At 38.7% G+C, this 14,505-nt stretch overlaps 1 protein-coding gene across 13 annotated transcripts in view; it reads left to right on the top strand.

The window, feature by feature from the left end:
• Positions 1-14,505, top strand: part of ABCC9 (ATP binding cassette subfamily C member 9) — a 71,029-nt gene that overhangs the window by 39,619 nt on the left and 16,905 nt on the right. For 10 of the 13 annotated variants that reach the window (XM_084206803.1, XM_084206806.1, XM_084206807.1 and 7 more), the window contains 12 exons: positions 511-549; positions 2,339-2,440; positions 3,821-3,905; positions 4,385-4,465; positions 5,384-5,521; positions 6,483-6,608; positions 7,231-7,327; positions 8,254-8,501; positions 9,398-9,546; positions 10,327-10,396; positions 11,247-11,404; positions 13,486-13,578. In XM_084206803.1, coding sequence (XP_084062929.1) covers positions 511-549; positions 2,339-2,440; positions 3,821-3,905; positions 4,385-4,465; positions 5,384-5,521; positions 6,483-6,608; positions 7,231-7,327; positions 8,254-8,501; positions 9,398-9,546; positions 10,327-10,396; positions 11,247-11,404; positions 13,486-13,578 — 1,386 coding nt within the window. The remainder of the gene's footprint in view (positions 1-510; positions 550-2,338; positions 2,441-3,820; positions 3,906-4,384; positions 4,466-5,383; positions 5,522-6,482; positions 6,609-7,230; positions 7,328-8,253; positions 8,502-9,397; positions 9,547-10,326; positions 10,397-11,246; positions 11,405-13,485; positions 13,579-14,505) is intronic. The other 3 variants (XM_084206800.1, XM_084206809.1, XM_084206799.1) reach the window with 1 other exon arrangement.

Raw genomic sequence — 14,505 nt, forward strand, 5'->3', positions numbered from 1 at the left:
TGGAGGATGACAAGGAAAACCTACATGTTGTAGGGCTGTGCACAGCCTTATTCAGCCTTAGTGCTACAAAGAGATTAAAAATCTGTTCTGCCCCTACAGTGTAGCTGCAAAGCTCATCTTTACTCCAGGGGAAATTTAACATTAGTTATCAACTTCTGCAGGCCACTGGCAGAACTTTATGGAGAAGCTAACTTATTGCTTGCCAGGCAATATTAATAATTTAATTTTTAATAGGTTTTATGATACAATTCTCATTTTAAATACATTTTCTAACAATATAATTTGCCTGTTTAGCCACTATGCCTTGTAGATATGAAACTATCACATGTCAAGAAGTATTACAGTTTTGCTTAGACCTTGTTTGTTTTCCCTTCATGAATATAAAAACCCAAACTTGTGTTGAGTTCTTAAAGTATGTAATTAACTCCAGGTTCACTGTGTGTAAAACTAGCACAAAATGTTATTCTTTATATTTCCTGCTTACTAAATGTCATTTACCATAACTTACAGTGTAAATGAAACTGAACCTTCTTTTGAAGCATCCAGAAGGTATTATTTCTTTTCTAGTGTATCATAAAACAGTCATTAATTTCTTCAGAATTTCCCCAAATCCTCATCTTTGTGCTCTTAAGCCATCTCGGTGTTTCCTTACCATGTTGATAATTGTTTACTGTGGGATTAATTGATAGACTGTGCAAATCCAGCGAATCCTACACTTCTCCAGCCAGTGAACCACTACCTCTGTCTCTTGTCTGAAAGATGCTCAGCTCCCTTCTGACCTCAGTGGGAGTTCACTGTGCTCCTTGCTATGCAAGGCAGACTCTCTAGGTATGAGGCATCATTAGGTGTCTCTCCCATGGGTTTTTGAGTTTCCGGCCCAGCACTGGGTTCCCCATGGTGCCTAACCTGGCATGGGATGGAGCAGGACACAGAGGGAGCCAGCTCAGCTCCAGCTGAAGCCAAGCAGGAACTCCACCCCTGGCTCTAGGTTTAAAAGAAGGACAAGCTCCACTAAAAGTATGTTATAAATGACAGAGAGGTAGTGGCACACAGAGCTGTGGTTGGGGTTTGCTGCCCCATAATCTTGAGGACGTATTTCATACGAGTGCATATGAATGGTTAAAACTCCTGGAAGTTTTGGGATATTGCTGACAGCTTCTAACCAGCTGTTTCTCCTGCCTTAGCACCCCTCTCTCAGTAGTAAATCCTACATGCTTACAAATGAAGCTAAGCAAATGTTTTGGTGGAAGCAATACCATCAAAGAGACAAAGCAAAGGAACCTCATTGTGGCCTTCCAGAATCAGCATGGAGCCTAAAGAAAAGGGGAATGGCTTCACACTGACAGAGAGCAGGCTTAGATTAGATATTAGAAAAAAAATCTTTCTTGTATGTGTAGTGAGGCCCTGGCACAGACCGCTCAGAAGCTGTGGCTGCCCCATCCCTGGAAGTGTTCAAGGCCAGGTTGGATGGGACTCTGAGCAATCTGGGCTAGTGGAAGGTGTCCCTGCCCATGGAAGGGGTTGGAACAAGATGATCTTTAAGGTCCCTTCCAATGCAGACCTTTCCATGATTCTATAAGTGTTCAGATCCATGAGCTGGTTCACACCTCCTTCCTGACATCACCTTGGGCATCTCAGAAAAATTTCTGAAATTACATGACCATTTTTACTGCTGTACCTTGGCAAAACAGACAGAAGTAAAGAACATTCATCCCCCTATTGACAAATGTCATTAGGCATTTAGACACATTTAAGTATGTCTAATAAACCCTTGGGAGGCTGCCATGATTTCTTCCCAATCTATATTAAACTGCCCTCTTTTCCAATATCATTGAGGATCTAATAAATTGAAAGGAAAAAAAGTATTCACTGAGAAAAAAGTATTTTATATGTGTGGCCACATATAATAATCTCACACTTCAGAAAGCAGCATGTCAAGTGTGCCAATGCCATTTGAACAGTGCCTTTTCTCTTTGTGTTTTCATGTTAGAGAAAATAGTGCCAAATAACTATTCCTGTAAGAATTTAATATTTCTATTATAATTTATAATTTGCTTTTGGACTTGAATTGCAATTACTAGATTGAGGTAGGTACCAGCCTTTTATAGTAGAATAGAATGCAAACCAGAGTGTAGATTTTGCCATCAGGGGAGAGAGTGGGTGCTCTTCTAACAAAAGCATTGAATTTAAAACTCTTCCCTTCTTTTTGTTTTGCTTATGTGTTTCCCTGTGTTTTTCTGAATGCACATTCATGAAATTAACTTTAAAAAACCTGATTATCAGACATTTTATAGTGTGAGGGCTTTGTTTCTTACTAAAACTCTCTGTCTGTCTGCAGTAGGAACAGGTACTCCGTGGCTTATGCAGCTCAGAAGCCGTGGCTGCTCAATGCCACTGTGGAGGAGAACATCATCTTTGGCAGCCCCTTTAATAAGCAGAGGTAAATATCCACTTCCTTACAAAAACACCTGGCAGCTCCTTTTAAAGAGGATTTTTTGGCATCTTCTGGAGGACATTTGTAGATTCTGGAAAATATCAATCAGTGCATACTAAACCTGTGGTGGGTTTAGGTGACCTGACTGTGTTCACCTCAAAGGAAGGTTTCTGGTTTAAGGCAGGATGCTCCTCTAACCAGAGTATGTGTCTAAGATGTTTGTGAGAAATCCCACAGTGACAGTGGCTCTCCATAGAGTACAGCAGAAGCCGTATGTGTCATTTCCAAGGTGAGATGAATCCCATCTCAGGAGACTACTTATGTAATTTTCTTTTGTTTAATGGAGCCCAAGGTTGCCAAAGGGCACTGGAAACGGGGATTCTAGGCAAGTTTCCACTGACTTTATGTGCTAATCCTGCTGTGATCAAGTTACTGGAGCAGCCACTTTCCAAAACCAGCATTTATGAAGATGGGATGCCTCCAGGGAATGGCCTTAATTCTTCCTTTAGAAATACAGGAGAAGGAAGTGTGAAAGCTGAGGTGCATAGCTTCTATTGTGCCTACCCAGCACCTGCTTCTTCCATACTTCTAAAAGGTCATTTAACAAATGTGGAAAAAGTGACTGGACTTTAGGAAAACAAATTGCTGATGTTTTCAAAGGCAACACTCTCTCTGTTTTACAGAAAATACACCAGTTCCTCTCAGTTTTTGCTGTGTTAAGATGTATGACTCCATTCTGGCTTGATAAAACCTAACCATGACCAAATGCCTTGAAATCCAGAAAACCACCAAAATTTCAGGGACCAGATTCTTCAGCCACTGCATCCATCAGCTTGTTTCACTAGCTTCAAAGGTGCAAGGCTGAATTTCATCACTCATATAGTCTGATCCCAGGTGATCCCAGCAAATCACCTGCTACAGACCCAGAAATCTCACCAAAAAAATTTCAAAATTTTGCAAGTGTGCTGGTTCTGGTAAAGACCAGAAGCACTGTAATGATCCTTTGTCCTGTAACATCACTCCAAAGAAAATGAAGAGGCACTTAAAGGTGGAAGAATAAAAACTCAATAGAAAATGTCTTCAAACACTCTGGAGTCCAACAAAACAACTCCATGATAGGGAGGAATGTTCTCAATAATTTTCACGTTTAAAAAGAAGTCTTGCCAATAAAGGCTTCAAATAAAGATGTATTTTTTTTACAATGCTTCATTTACTCTAGGATGCTCTAGGATTCTTTCTCAATAATCATTTTGCCCTACTTATTTTTACAATTATCCAGCCATCACAGAGCATTAAAAAATTTGTGGTGATGTCTACCTGGAGGTTTTTGTGTTAGCAGAGTGAATGGCTGGGTAAACAATTGCAATGACCATGATGTTTTTCCAGGTACAAGGCTGTTACAGATGCCTGTTCTCTGCAGCCTGATATTGACTTACTGCCATTTGGTGACCAGACAGAAATTGGAGAAAGGGTAAATAATGTGAATGCTTTAATCTCTGCTTGGCCTTTGTATAAAGAAGACCCTCCCTTATGTCACTCAGACAGTTCTAGTCTGTATTGGGCTGCCAGACTGGTAAATAATTGTGATTCACCAAGGGTTACTACCCAAAAAAGTTGTAATCTCTTCTGCTTCTTCAGCTATTTTTCAAATGGGATTTCTTGACCAAAGTCTCCCATATTTTGCTTGCAGAATTTGATGCTGGTATTGGTTACATTTTCAAGCTAAAAAGCCTACTGTGCTCAGAGCAGCTCTTCATAATTTACGCTTACCCATGAGTAATAACTTTTCTTCTGATATTATATGAGGACTATGCTTATCAATAGAATTAGCATTTCAATGAAGTTTTTTATTTACTATAAACCCTATAATTGTAAAAAAAATCACATTTCCAAAGGCCTGTCATAGTGTTTATTCAAAGATGCCTATTTCTGATCCATTTGAATCATTAGGGGATTAATTTAAGTGGAGGCCAACGACAGAGAATCTGTGTAGCTCGAGCACTCTACCAGAACACCAACATTGTCTTCTTGGTAAGATTTTTCTTTTTCACATGGAGCATGCAAAGTTAGTAGTAAAACTGTAATTCCATATATTTAGTTTATATTTAGAAGACCTATGGGGACTTGTATTCAACTCCAAAACCAAATTATAGAGAGGCAGCATCAAAACATCCTGGGAGACTGATGAAGGTGAGAATTCCTGCACAGATTTACACTGGAAGAGAGGAACAGATTGTCTTAACTTCTTGCTCTCAGTGGTGACCTACTATCTGCACAGTCCTACAGAAATCAGCAGGATTTCTGATAAGGGGCCATAATGAACAGTCTGAGGGCTCAGCACTCTCCTGCAGAGTGCTGTGGAGCTGGACAGCCTTTTCCTTCTCTGATTACTTTCAAGGCATATTAGGAATTTCAGGAGGTTCATGAAGGGGCTGTTTGAGCCTTTTCAAAATTAAGGAGAGACTTCTTGAAGAAAAAGTGTTTACATATTGATATCTTTATCTGAATGTTGCCTTATTTCCAGCCACACTCACAGTAAAGACCAAACACATCTGTAGTTTAGTTTGGAGGAAATGAGAAGAGTTGCTAACTCTGCTTTAATTTTTTCTGTGCCAGTTTCACATCAAAATTTGGCCCAAGTTTGGCTTTGGGTCCTGGCATTTTCAAATTTGGATGGGAAGTTTCAGTTCTGGTGTTCCTGCACTCTGTCAGTGAGGCACCAGCACTACACACAGCCAGACACAAGAAAAGAATCTGAGTCCATTGCTGTGAACTGAAGAGCAGTGGATTACAGCTCCCTGGAGCACAGCCCTCTGGCTGGATCCTAGTCACTAGAGAGAGATGAAACATCAGTAAAGACAGGTGCTTCCTATTTTAAAAATACTATTTTAGGAATAAACCTCACTTTTGTATCCTGTTCTATTATTTTTCAATTTTATATGATTGCAGGATGACCCATTCTCTGCACTGGACATTCACTTAAGTGATCACTTAATGCAGGAAGGGATTTTGAAGTTTCTGCAAGAAGACAAGAGGACTCTTGTTCTGGTGACACATAAATTACAATATCTGCCACATGCTGACTGGGTAAGAGAAGAGTTACCAGGGGAAAATTTGCTAAGGATGATTGCCAGAAGCAGCCATCAGGATGAAAAATTGATCAGTTATTGAAAAATTGAAAAATTCCCAGAAGAGTTGAAGTTTTATTCAGAGGCTTGCTACTCCAGGCAGTCTTGGCAATTCCTGAAGTTAACACCATAACATTTAAAGGGATTATTGCTTTTCTCTGCAATACAGTCCCTCCTTAATTCCATATGCCATGTGGCTAACTGCCACTTTAACTAACACAGATTTTATAGCAGAAGAGCTAGAAGTACAGGTTTTTCTTTTCATTAAAAGACCTGGAGAATTTTTTTTTAATTGCAACTGTCTATCCCTTCTTTTCAATGCTTTTTACATGTGCGGGAGAGCAGGACTTATGCAAGTTTCAGTTTATGAGCTGTGCCAGCAAACTTAAGAAGTTATTTGTGACTATGTTCGCAGGGGTCTTAGGATGAGGGAAGAGACGAGAAAGTTGACTCCATGTTCAGAAGGCTTGGTTTATTATTTTATCATATATATTATGTTAAAAACTATACTAAAAGAAGAGAGAAAGGATTTCATCAGAAGGCTTCGCTAAGAATAGAAAAGGAATGAATAACAAAGGTTTGTCTCTGACCGAGACAGTCCGGACAGCTGGACTGTGATTGGCCATTAATTAGAAACAAGACATTAGACCAATCACAGATCCACCTGTTGCATTCCACAGCAGCGGATAATCATAGTTTACATTTTGTTCCTGAGGCCTCTCAGTGTCTCAGGAGGAAAAATCCCAAGGAAAGGATTTTTAATAAACCATGTCGGTGACAGTTATTAATAAAATATTCGATAAAATGAAGGCAGAAATTTGCATAATGGTATTTTCACTAACGGTGAGACATATCTTGTAGGATCCAGGTCAGTGATTATGGTATCTGTGTTGTTGAGTGCTGTGTGCTTTCTCCCCTAGATCATAGCAATGAAGGATGGAATGGTGCTTAGAGAAGGTACACTAAAGGATATCCAAAACAAGGATGTTGAGCTATATGAACACTGGAAAACTCTGATGAATCGCCAAGATCAAGAGTTGGAAAAGGTAAATAGAGCATTTAGGCAAGGATGACTTTTCTGCAAAGAAATATTTGTCATTCAATTTCAAAGAAACCCAAACCACGTCTGAAGCACGTTTTCAACTTGCCTTTAGGGCAAAACCACATGACCTGTAAGGAGTTTTAGGGGCTGGAATAGATTGTCCAGGAAGTGTATGTTATATCCATCATGGATGGTTGGTAAGCATGTCTTAGCCAAGAAACCCTTGGAAATGTGGTGCATAACTGATCCTTTGGTGGGGCGAGGGTTGGACCCAGAAACTTCCTATGGTATCTCTTATCCTTTTATTCTGTTATTGCCATGAACATTTAGGATTCTCTAAAGACTATTTTTGAAGTTTTTACCATTCCAGAAGAGAGGGAATGAAAGAATGGCAGAGAGAGGGAAAGAAGTGGGCAAAGCTGAATTCTGTGAAACTTAAATGGAAAAATACTGTGTTTTCCCATTCTCTAAGTTAAATGATCCATATAAAGTCTCTTTGAGATTACTGCAAGTATTACTACAATTGTTGGACAGCTAAGCTTTCAAATTAATAAATTATCTCTCAAATGAATAAAATCTATTATTAATAAATAATAATAATAATGATAATAACCTAATTATTTCAGGATATGGAAGCTGACCAGACAACTCTTGAGAGAAAAACCCTTAGAAGGGCCATGTACCCCAGAGAATCCAAGTCACAACTGGAAGATGAAGATGAAGGTTTGCTTTACAATTTCACTTTATTTAACAACATTTTTCATCGCCTTTCCACTTTAATAGCTGGCAATTCTTAGCAACAAAGTGTAACTCTCTTGATGACACTTGGCAATAATAGTGGAAAGTCCAACATTTTGACCTGTTTACAATAGGACTTGTTCAAGGGATTCTCCATATATTTCCCTAAGCATCATGCAGAGATAAGGATGTATCAAAACAAGTCAATGTCTTTGCTTACTCACAGTGTGTGGAGTTATTGAGGGATGAGATAGAATGGTACCGCACCATTCAAAATTTTAAAGAAAAAAAAATGAGGGAGCTGTCAAGACCATGTAAACATTTCCTTTCCTTGGGGAAATTTCCCTCCTGTAGGGCTGTGAGATATATATTCTTATTATCTGGGATTAAACAAATTAAATTTCATATTTATACATCTCTGAAATATACGTTTTCCATAGCGGAAGTCTTCCACCATTTGTGTTTCAATAGCACGTGATCAATTATCATTTTAGGGAAAATTGAACTTTTTCATGCAAGCAGATGATGAAGAGTCTGGATGGAAAGGTTTGGAGGGTTTTCTAAAATCTTTCCAATTGCTCTTCTGACTGTATAATAAAAGCTGATGAACACATTGGGAAAGGCCTGGTCTCTGCTCTAAATAATAAGTACTGAAGACTTGGTTTATAAAAACTTTTTCTTAACAAAACTGTGACAAGTCAAAGACTGGCAAACTATAGAATACCTAAAGAGCACTTTAGGAAGTCTTATGAAAATATGTCTGAAGTGTTTGCTGTTCTTAAATGACAAACTGAATTTTGACTTTAAAATTTAAATTCAAAGCAGAAGAAAAAAAAGCCCAACAAATCCAGTAAAACAAGGTATAGTTATTATTGAATCGATGCTAACTTGATCAAATGTCTGAGTCACAGAGGAGGAAGAGGAAGAAGATGAAGATGATAACATGTCAACTGTCTTGAGGCTCAGGACAAAGATGCCATGGAAAACCTGTTGGAGATATCTAACCTCTGGAGGATTTTTCTTGCTCTTTCTGATGATTTTCTCCAAGCTGTTGAAACACTCAGTTATTGTGGCCATAGATTACTGGCTTGCTACGTGGACATCCATGGACAATACAAACGAAGCCAGGAGTGCTGATGAGGACAAGAGCACAAAGAAGGTGAGCCAGATATTGGAGCCTGACAGGGAAAAAAATGAATAAAACCATGTTCTAAAGTAATTTTTTGCTGTTCATCTAGAAGCCAGCTGGATTGAAATGAGAGGTAGATTATTATACAGGATGAATGGATTAGTAATGTTAAAATAAGGCAATTCAAATTTTTTCAATATTTTTGACCATTCAGAACTGAAACAGAAGAATATTTGAGGGTAGAAAAATAATTGACCTTTCCAAGTAAGGAGCCTTATACTAAACTTTTCCATCTGGATTTTACAACTGGTCTTCTAAGTCATTGACCCCACTTTCCTAAGTACTGGCTGTCAAGTAGTGTCCTGCCAGCAAAAAAAATAATGGAAGTCTTCAATTGTTCTGCTTAACTACAATCTGCTTATAGCTGTAAATTTGACCCAAGTACAATATTTCTTGGAATCCACTTACTAGACTTTCAGCAAGCTTAAATGTGCTATAACCCTGGCAGGTCAGTTTAGGATTTGCTCTGTGAATTTCAAAATGCTTGAACTTACTAAAGGGGAACTTTCCAAAATCTCTCAAATGCCTTAATTCTCGAGTGGTTCTACTCAGTTTCCCTAAGTTTCTTGGCTGACAATCCTTTCTTTTTGTCCACATAATCAGTCTTCACAATTCTAAGAGCTACCATTTCAGGGTCTTGAGGGGTAGAATAGAGTGAGGGATCTTAGACCTGCCAGAACTTCTAATTATGTGGACTTAATGAATTGCAGTTTCATCACTGCAGTTCCATCATATTTCTTGTATTTCCCAAAGATGATATATAATTATGTAATACAAGAGATATTATATAGTACCTTGGGAACTCCCTAGCAGAAAAGAAAAATGGGTGTTTATTTCTAGGATTGATGTATTTGTCATTCTGTTAGACTTATCATGTAGCTGTCTTCAGTATCCTCTCCGGAGCTGGGATTGTCCTTTGCCTCATCACATCCCTGACTGTGGAGTGGATGGGCCTCACAGCAGCCAAGAACCTGCACCACAATCTCCTCAACAAGATCATCCTTGGACCAATCAGGTACAGCAAAAATGATGTCCCTGGAAAGCTACGTGGTCAAAACATGTCCTCTTTGTAGCTGCAAGGGTACTCCCAGGGAAAGCTCTTGAATTTGACCTGTTTCCTTCAAGGCCTCAAAAAGGGAAAATAAATAGTGAGATAACCATGGGGAGAAAACGTTCCATGAGAGAACATGTCAAATTTTGCCCCTGTTTTTTATCTGGCTGAAATGTTTCAGAAAGCTGGCACCCCTTCAGGCCTGGGGGCTCAAGGACATCTCTGAGGGCAGTTCTGGCTCCAGGGCACCCAGCTCCAGCCCTGAGCAATGACCATGGTATCAAACCATGTGGGCACCAAGGCTTCTTCTGTGCACAATACCCAGGGTTTCACAGGCAGCAGAATGGCCAAAGGATGCCTGAATAACAAATAAATTTATCACAGTGTTTTCATGAAACATCTGGGGTTAGTGCCCGTTAGAAGGAGGTCGAGCAGCAGCCAAGAACAGGCTGTGATCTTTGGAAGGGATCTTAAATCTTGATGGAGCAAGAAGGAAAGATCAGGACATAAGACAGCAGGTTTGTGGAAGAGGAGACAAATTTTTTTTCAGGGGAAAGTGCCAAAAGAAGCATTTAGACAGTCAAGATGCAGATAAGATGATCTGGTATGTTATTCACATTTAATGCTTGGTTTTAGACAATGGCTTGGTTTTAGACAATGGCTCTGTGTTCTGTCTGACTGGACTTTAAATGCAAACCTGCAACTCCTCTACAGGTTACTTTTTGATTTTAATTTGTCCAACAGGTTCTTCGATATGACTCCGCTGGGGCTAATTCTGAATCGCTTCTCTGCTGATACAAATATCATTGATCAGGTAGATGGAGCAATATATTCTGTTCTATTATCTTGACTCTGTAAATTTTCATGTAGATCTGAATAAGATGATATACTAAAATATTCAGTAGAGAAAGGCATAGCAAAATCAGGCTCTGGGAATGATAATAGGGACCCTCAAAAAGTATACACATTTGTAGTAATGAGGGCAAGTAACCTTTAAAATAAACATAGTGGGAGGTGGTGGCTCTTAATTTCTTCATATGCAGAGTGCTTGATTCTGTTAGAAGATCTGGATTAAGAAAACATCAGATTTTGGACTTGAAACAGGAAACACAGTAGATTATAACAACTTTGAATATATGGGAGTAGGTGTGACAAATAAATGTTCCACCATAGCTGGCAGAACTTGTGGATTTAGAGCATTCAGGGAGAAGAAGAGCTTTCACTATGACTGTGCATTGAAATTTTTGGATGAACGATAATCCTGAATGTAAGGCTGATGGGAATATGGAATAAAAAATTATGAGACTCAGAGAGAGCATATTCTACTTCTCTAAATATCTGGCATTTCAAGAACAATTTTCTCTTCCTTGCCTGATATATAAAGAAGGTGGAAATGGCTCCTATTTCCCCATGATCTTTGAAACTCTGACCTTTCCCCTCTGATCTTTGAAACTCTGATCCAGATTTAGAAAACAAAAACCTACTGACTAATTTTTTAACTCCTGTACATTTCTCTATGAGACCCACAGAAACAGAAAGACTCCTGATACTAGGAGAATATCAGTTAGTACCTAGGGGTATTATTTCACTTTTCTGATAGGAAAGGGTGTATAGTGGTGCTACCAGGAATTTTTTCTTCATGGATGTTTTTCATTTCCCTCTAGCACATCCCTCCCACACTGGAGTCTCTGACCAGATCCACCTTGCTGTGCCTGTCAGCCATTGGCATGATCTCCTATGCCACTCCATGGTTCCTTGTGGCCCTTGTGCCCCTGGGCATAGCATTTTATTTCATCCAGAAATACTTCAGGGTTGCTTCCAAGTACGTATTAACCAACCATCCTGAAAGTTTCCTCCATGAAAATTGTACATAAGAACTGTGGTGGAATGTGAGGTTGTAGGAGCTAAAAAAGGGGGAAATGGCCATGGCATCCTGCTTTTGATCCTGAGGCATGAGTTTGAGACATGCACTGGGGAATGTTTCCAACGGACCTGGCTATAAATGGGGTATTTGGGGAAGTAACACCAACCGAATGCATTTTTTTGGCTGCTCTAGAGTGAGATGAACATGAAGTTTGTTAATCAGCTGAGGCTTGCATCTGGTCAAAACTCCTCCTTGATATTTGAGCATTAGTAGAGAACAGAATATAATTCCCTGGATAAACAACAATCATGGCTTTTCCTTCATATTGGGGAAAAAAGCTCCATAGAAAGTCGTTTCCACTGTAGAGTGTTCCTTATTCAGGGTGGCTTGGCTGGGTGTAAAGAGTACAGTTTTTTCAGCAAAATGACAGTCATGCTTCTGGTGCTAAATTTATTCTATAATTTCATAAAACATCTTCAGGAAGTCATTTGAAGTTTTTTCTCAAATTCAATCCCTTAGTCTTTTGTTATCAACCAGAATCTTCCAAGATTTATGTAGAAGAAAAGTCTGTAATCAGAATTCACAAAGCAGAAGTGTTTAAATCTGAAATAATTTGCTTATCTGAAATAAGTTGCTTATCTTCTCTGAGATTTTTCAGAAACCTTGTTCTTGCCCCACCAAATCTCCAAAATGAAGCTGTGTGTGGCAGTACACCAGATCTCAAGGTGGCTGACAAATCAGGAGACCTGGTTTTCACTCTCAAATTATTCTGTTAAATTAAACTCTTTTAAATCACTTGAAATGTGACTTGTATTCTTTTGATGGACAATAGAAATGAAAACATCCAATTTATTTCCCTAAAAATTAGTCTTTGGAAATGTAGGATGAAGGAACAGTATTTGTAACTCACTTGCATGCAGTCCTTTGCAGGCATATAAGCCTCACTAATTTTTAGAAATGCAAATATTTACAGTATTTCTTGCAGCACTTAGACTCTTTGTTGTATTTTCCATTACATCTTTCAAAAACTTCTGTATATTTTCCATCATAAATTTGAAAGATATTTATCATCAAAACATCAGCAGCAAATTCAGTTCTGCACACTGCAGCATTCAGCAACATCGAGCAGTTGTTTCTCTTAACCTATCTAATACAGTGAGCAAAATTTATAGGATTTTGATAGCAAGTTTTAATCTGTAATGAGCTGGACTTTCTTCTGTTTGTACAACTGGCTGCTATGCCAATGGCAGAGTGTTAGAAAAAGACATTATTTTTTTTCTATGGTTTGGAAAATGTTTCTCTTTTAAAAGACTGGAACTTTTTGGACTTAAATATTGTTGCTCCATGCGGATCTTGGAAGTGCCATTGCTGAGTAATTAGGGAAATTTGTCACTCATATTATTTCTCTGTCAGTGCTGTCTCTGCTACAACTAATGTTTACAGCACAAAAGGAAGATCTGCTATCATTTGAAATATTTTACTTTCAGCATGCTGTGGTACTTGCAGATATGGAAAATGAGACCAAGTTTATGTGGAATACGGCTTTTTTTTATTAGGCCAGCTGTTGTCATAAAATATCTAAACTTCCTGATACACAGACCCTATTATATACCTGACCTAAGAGTAACAAATAACATGCTATAAAGTTTAAAATTTATGGGTTTGAATTTAATTTAATTTTATTAATATATCAGAATCTGTGAGAATAAAACAGAATGAGGATCTGTCTAAAATGGATAGCAGGTTTTTATCCAGGAGAGACATGATAATGTCATTATCCCTGGGGGCAAATAGAAGCTTAAAGTGACCAAAAGCAGATGGAGAGGGCAGCAGGGATATGATTGAAAGGCTTCTGTGGCAAAAAAAAGGAATGTTATATTCCCATGCCAGTGTCTTTCTGTACTATGGAAATTTTGTGTGATCCTGAAAAGAATATGTGCAGTACATAAAATGTCTGTTCTTGTCTGCTGAGCAGCAAAATTTCTACAGACAGAAATGTTTGCATTGTAATGGGCATCTGTTGTTTTTTGTACTCTCAGGGACCTCCAGGAACTTGATGACAGCACCCAGCTCCCTCTGCTGTGTCACTTCTCTGAGACAGCTGAAGGCCTTACCACCATCAGAGCATTCGGGTAAAATTTGTAAAACAAATTATTAGAGGAAGGCTTGAGGGTCAGGCCAGCCTGTTCAGCTTCCTTGAAGCATGTCTGAGGACAAACTGTTGAAGAACTTTATTAAGCTATTTAGAAAAAAGGGAATAGATATTTTTTCCTATTGCTTTGCCTCTTAAACATTTTGCATCTTTTCAGTAACACATGTATTGGTGTTCCACTGAATTAGAGATGATTACATTTTTAGGATATGATATTTAAATTTTTAATGAGTCTATTTTAACCATGCCTTTAACTTGAACAGCAGGGAGCTGTTCCTTGAACAGCAGAGGCACTGTCCCTTCAAACCCCCTGCTATATCCAAGTGTCCCTGAATCAGTTCTGTGTTTAACCCACTACCCAAGCAAGGAGACATCATTATGGCACTCTCCAAGTGAAAGGCTGTGTGCAACTTGAGAGAGTTTCCAAGAAAACTGCAGCAGAACAGAACTTGATTTTAATGTTGTAAAACCTCCCTTTGTTAATCAAAACTGAGAAATCAATTCTGTAAGATCCAAAGATTTTTGTCCGCTTTCCATACATACATTTTCTCTTTACTACCTGAAGTATAGGCCAAACTCTCCTATGTTCACTCCATTATGGTGATGATTGTCAAAGTGCCAGCTTGAGGGTTTTTCCCAGTAAGTGCACCTTGCACCCATTCTCCACTATGCAGAATTCCAAAAAAGAGCAGATCCCACTAAAATGACATTTCCACACCTATTTGATCAGCTTAAGGCTGTTTCCTCACATCAAGGTAGGACAGCTGTGTTGCAATAAGGCCTGTGGAAGAACAAGCAAAAACACTGTTGTGTTGTAGGGGTGAGCCAGTGGTCAATAGGAAATGCTTTAACTAGCTTTATCAAGAGAATGATGTGTTGAAACAGAAGTCACCATTAGGGCCTGATG

Source organism: Fringilla coelebs (genome assembly GCF_963513975.1).
Source record: "Fringilla coelebs genome assembly, chromosome: 5".
NCBI classification, from domain to species: Eukaryota; Metazoa; Chordata; class Aves; order Passeriformes; family Fringillidae; genus Fringilla; species Fringilla coelebs.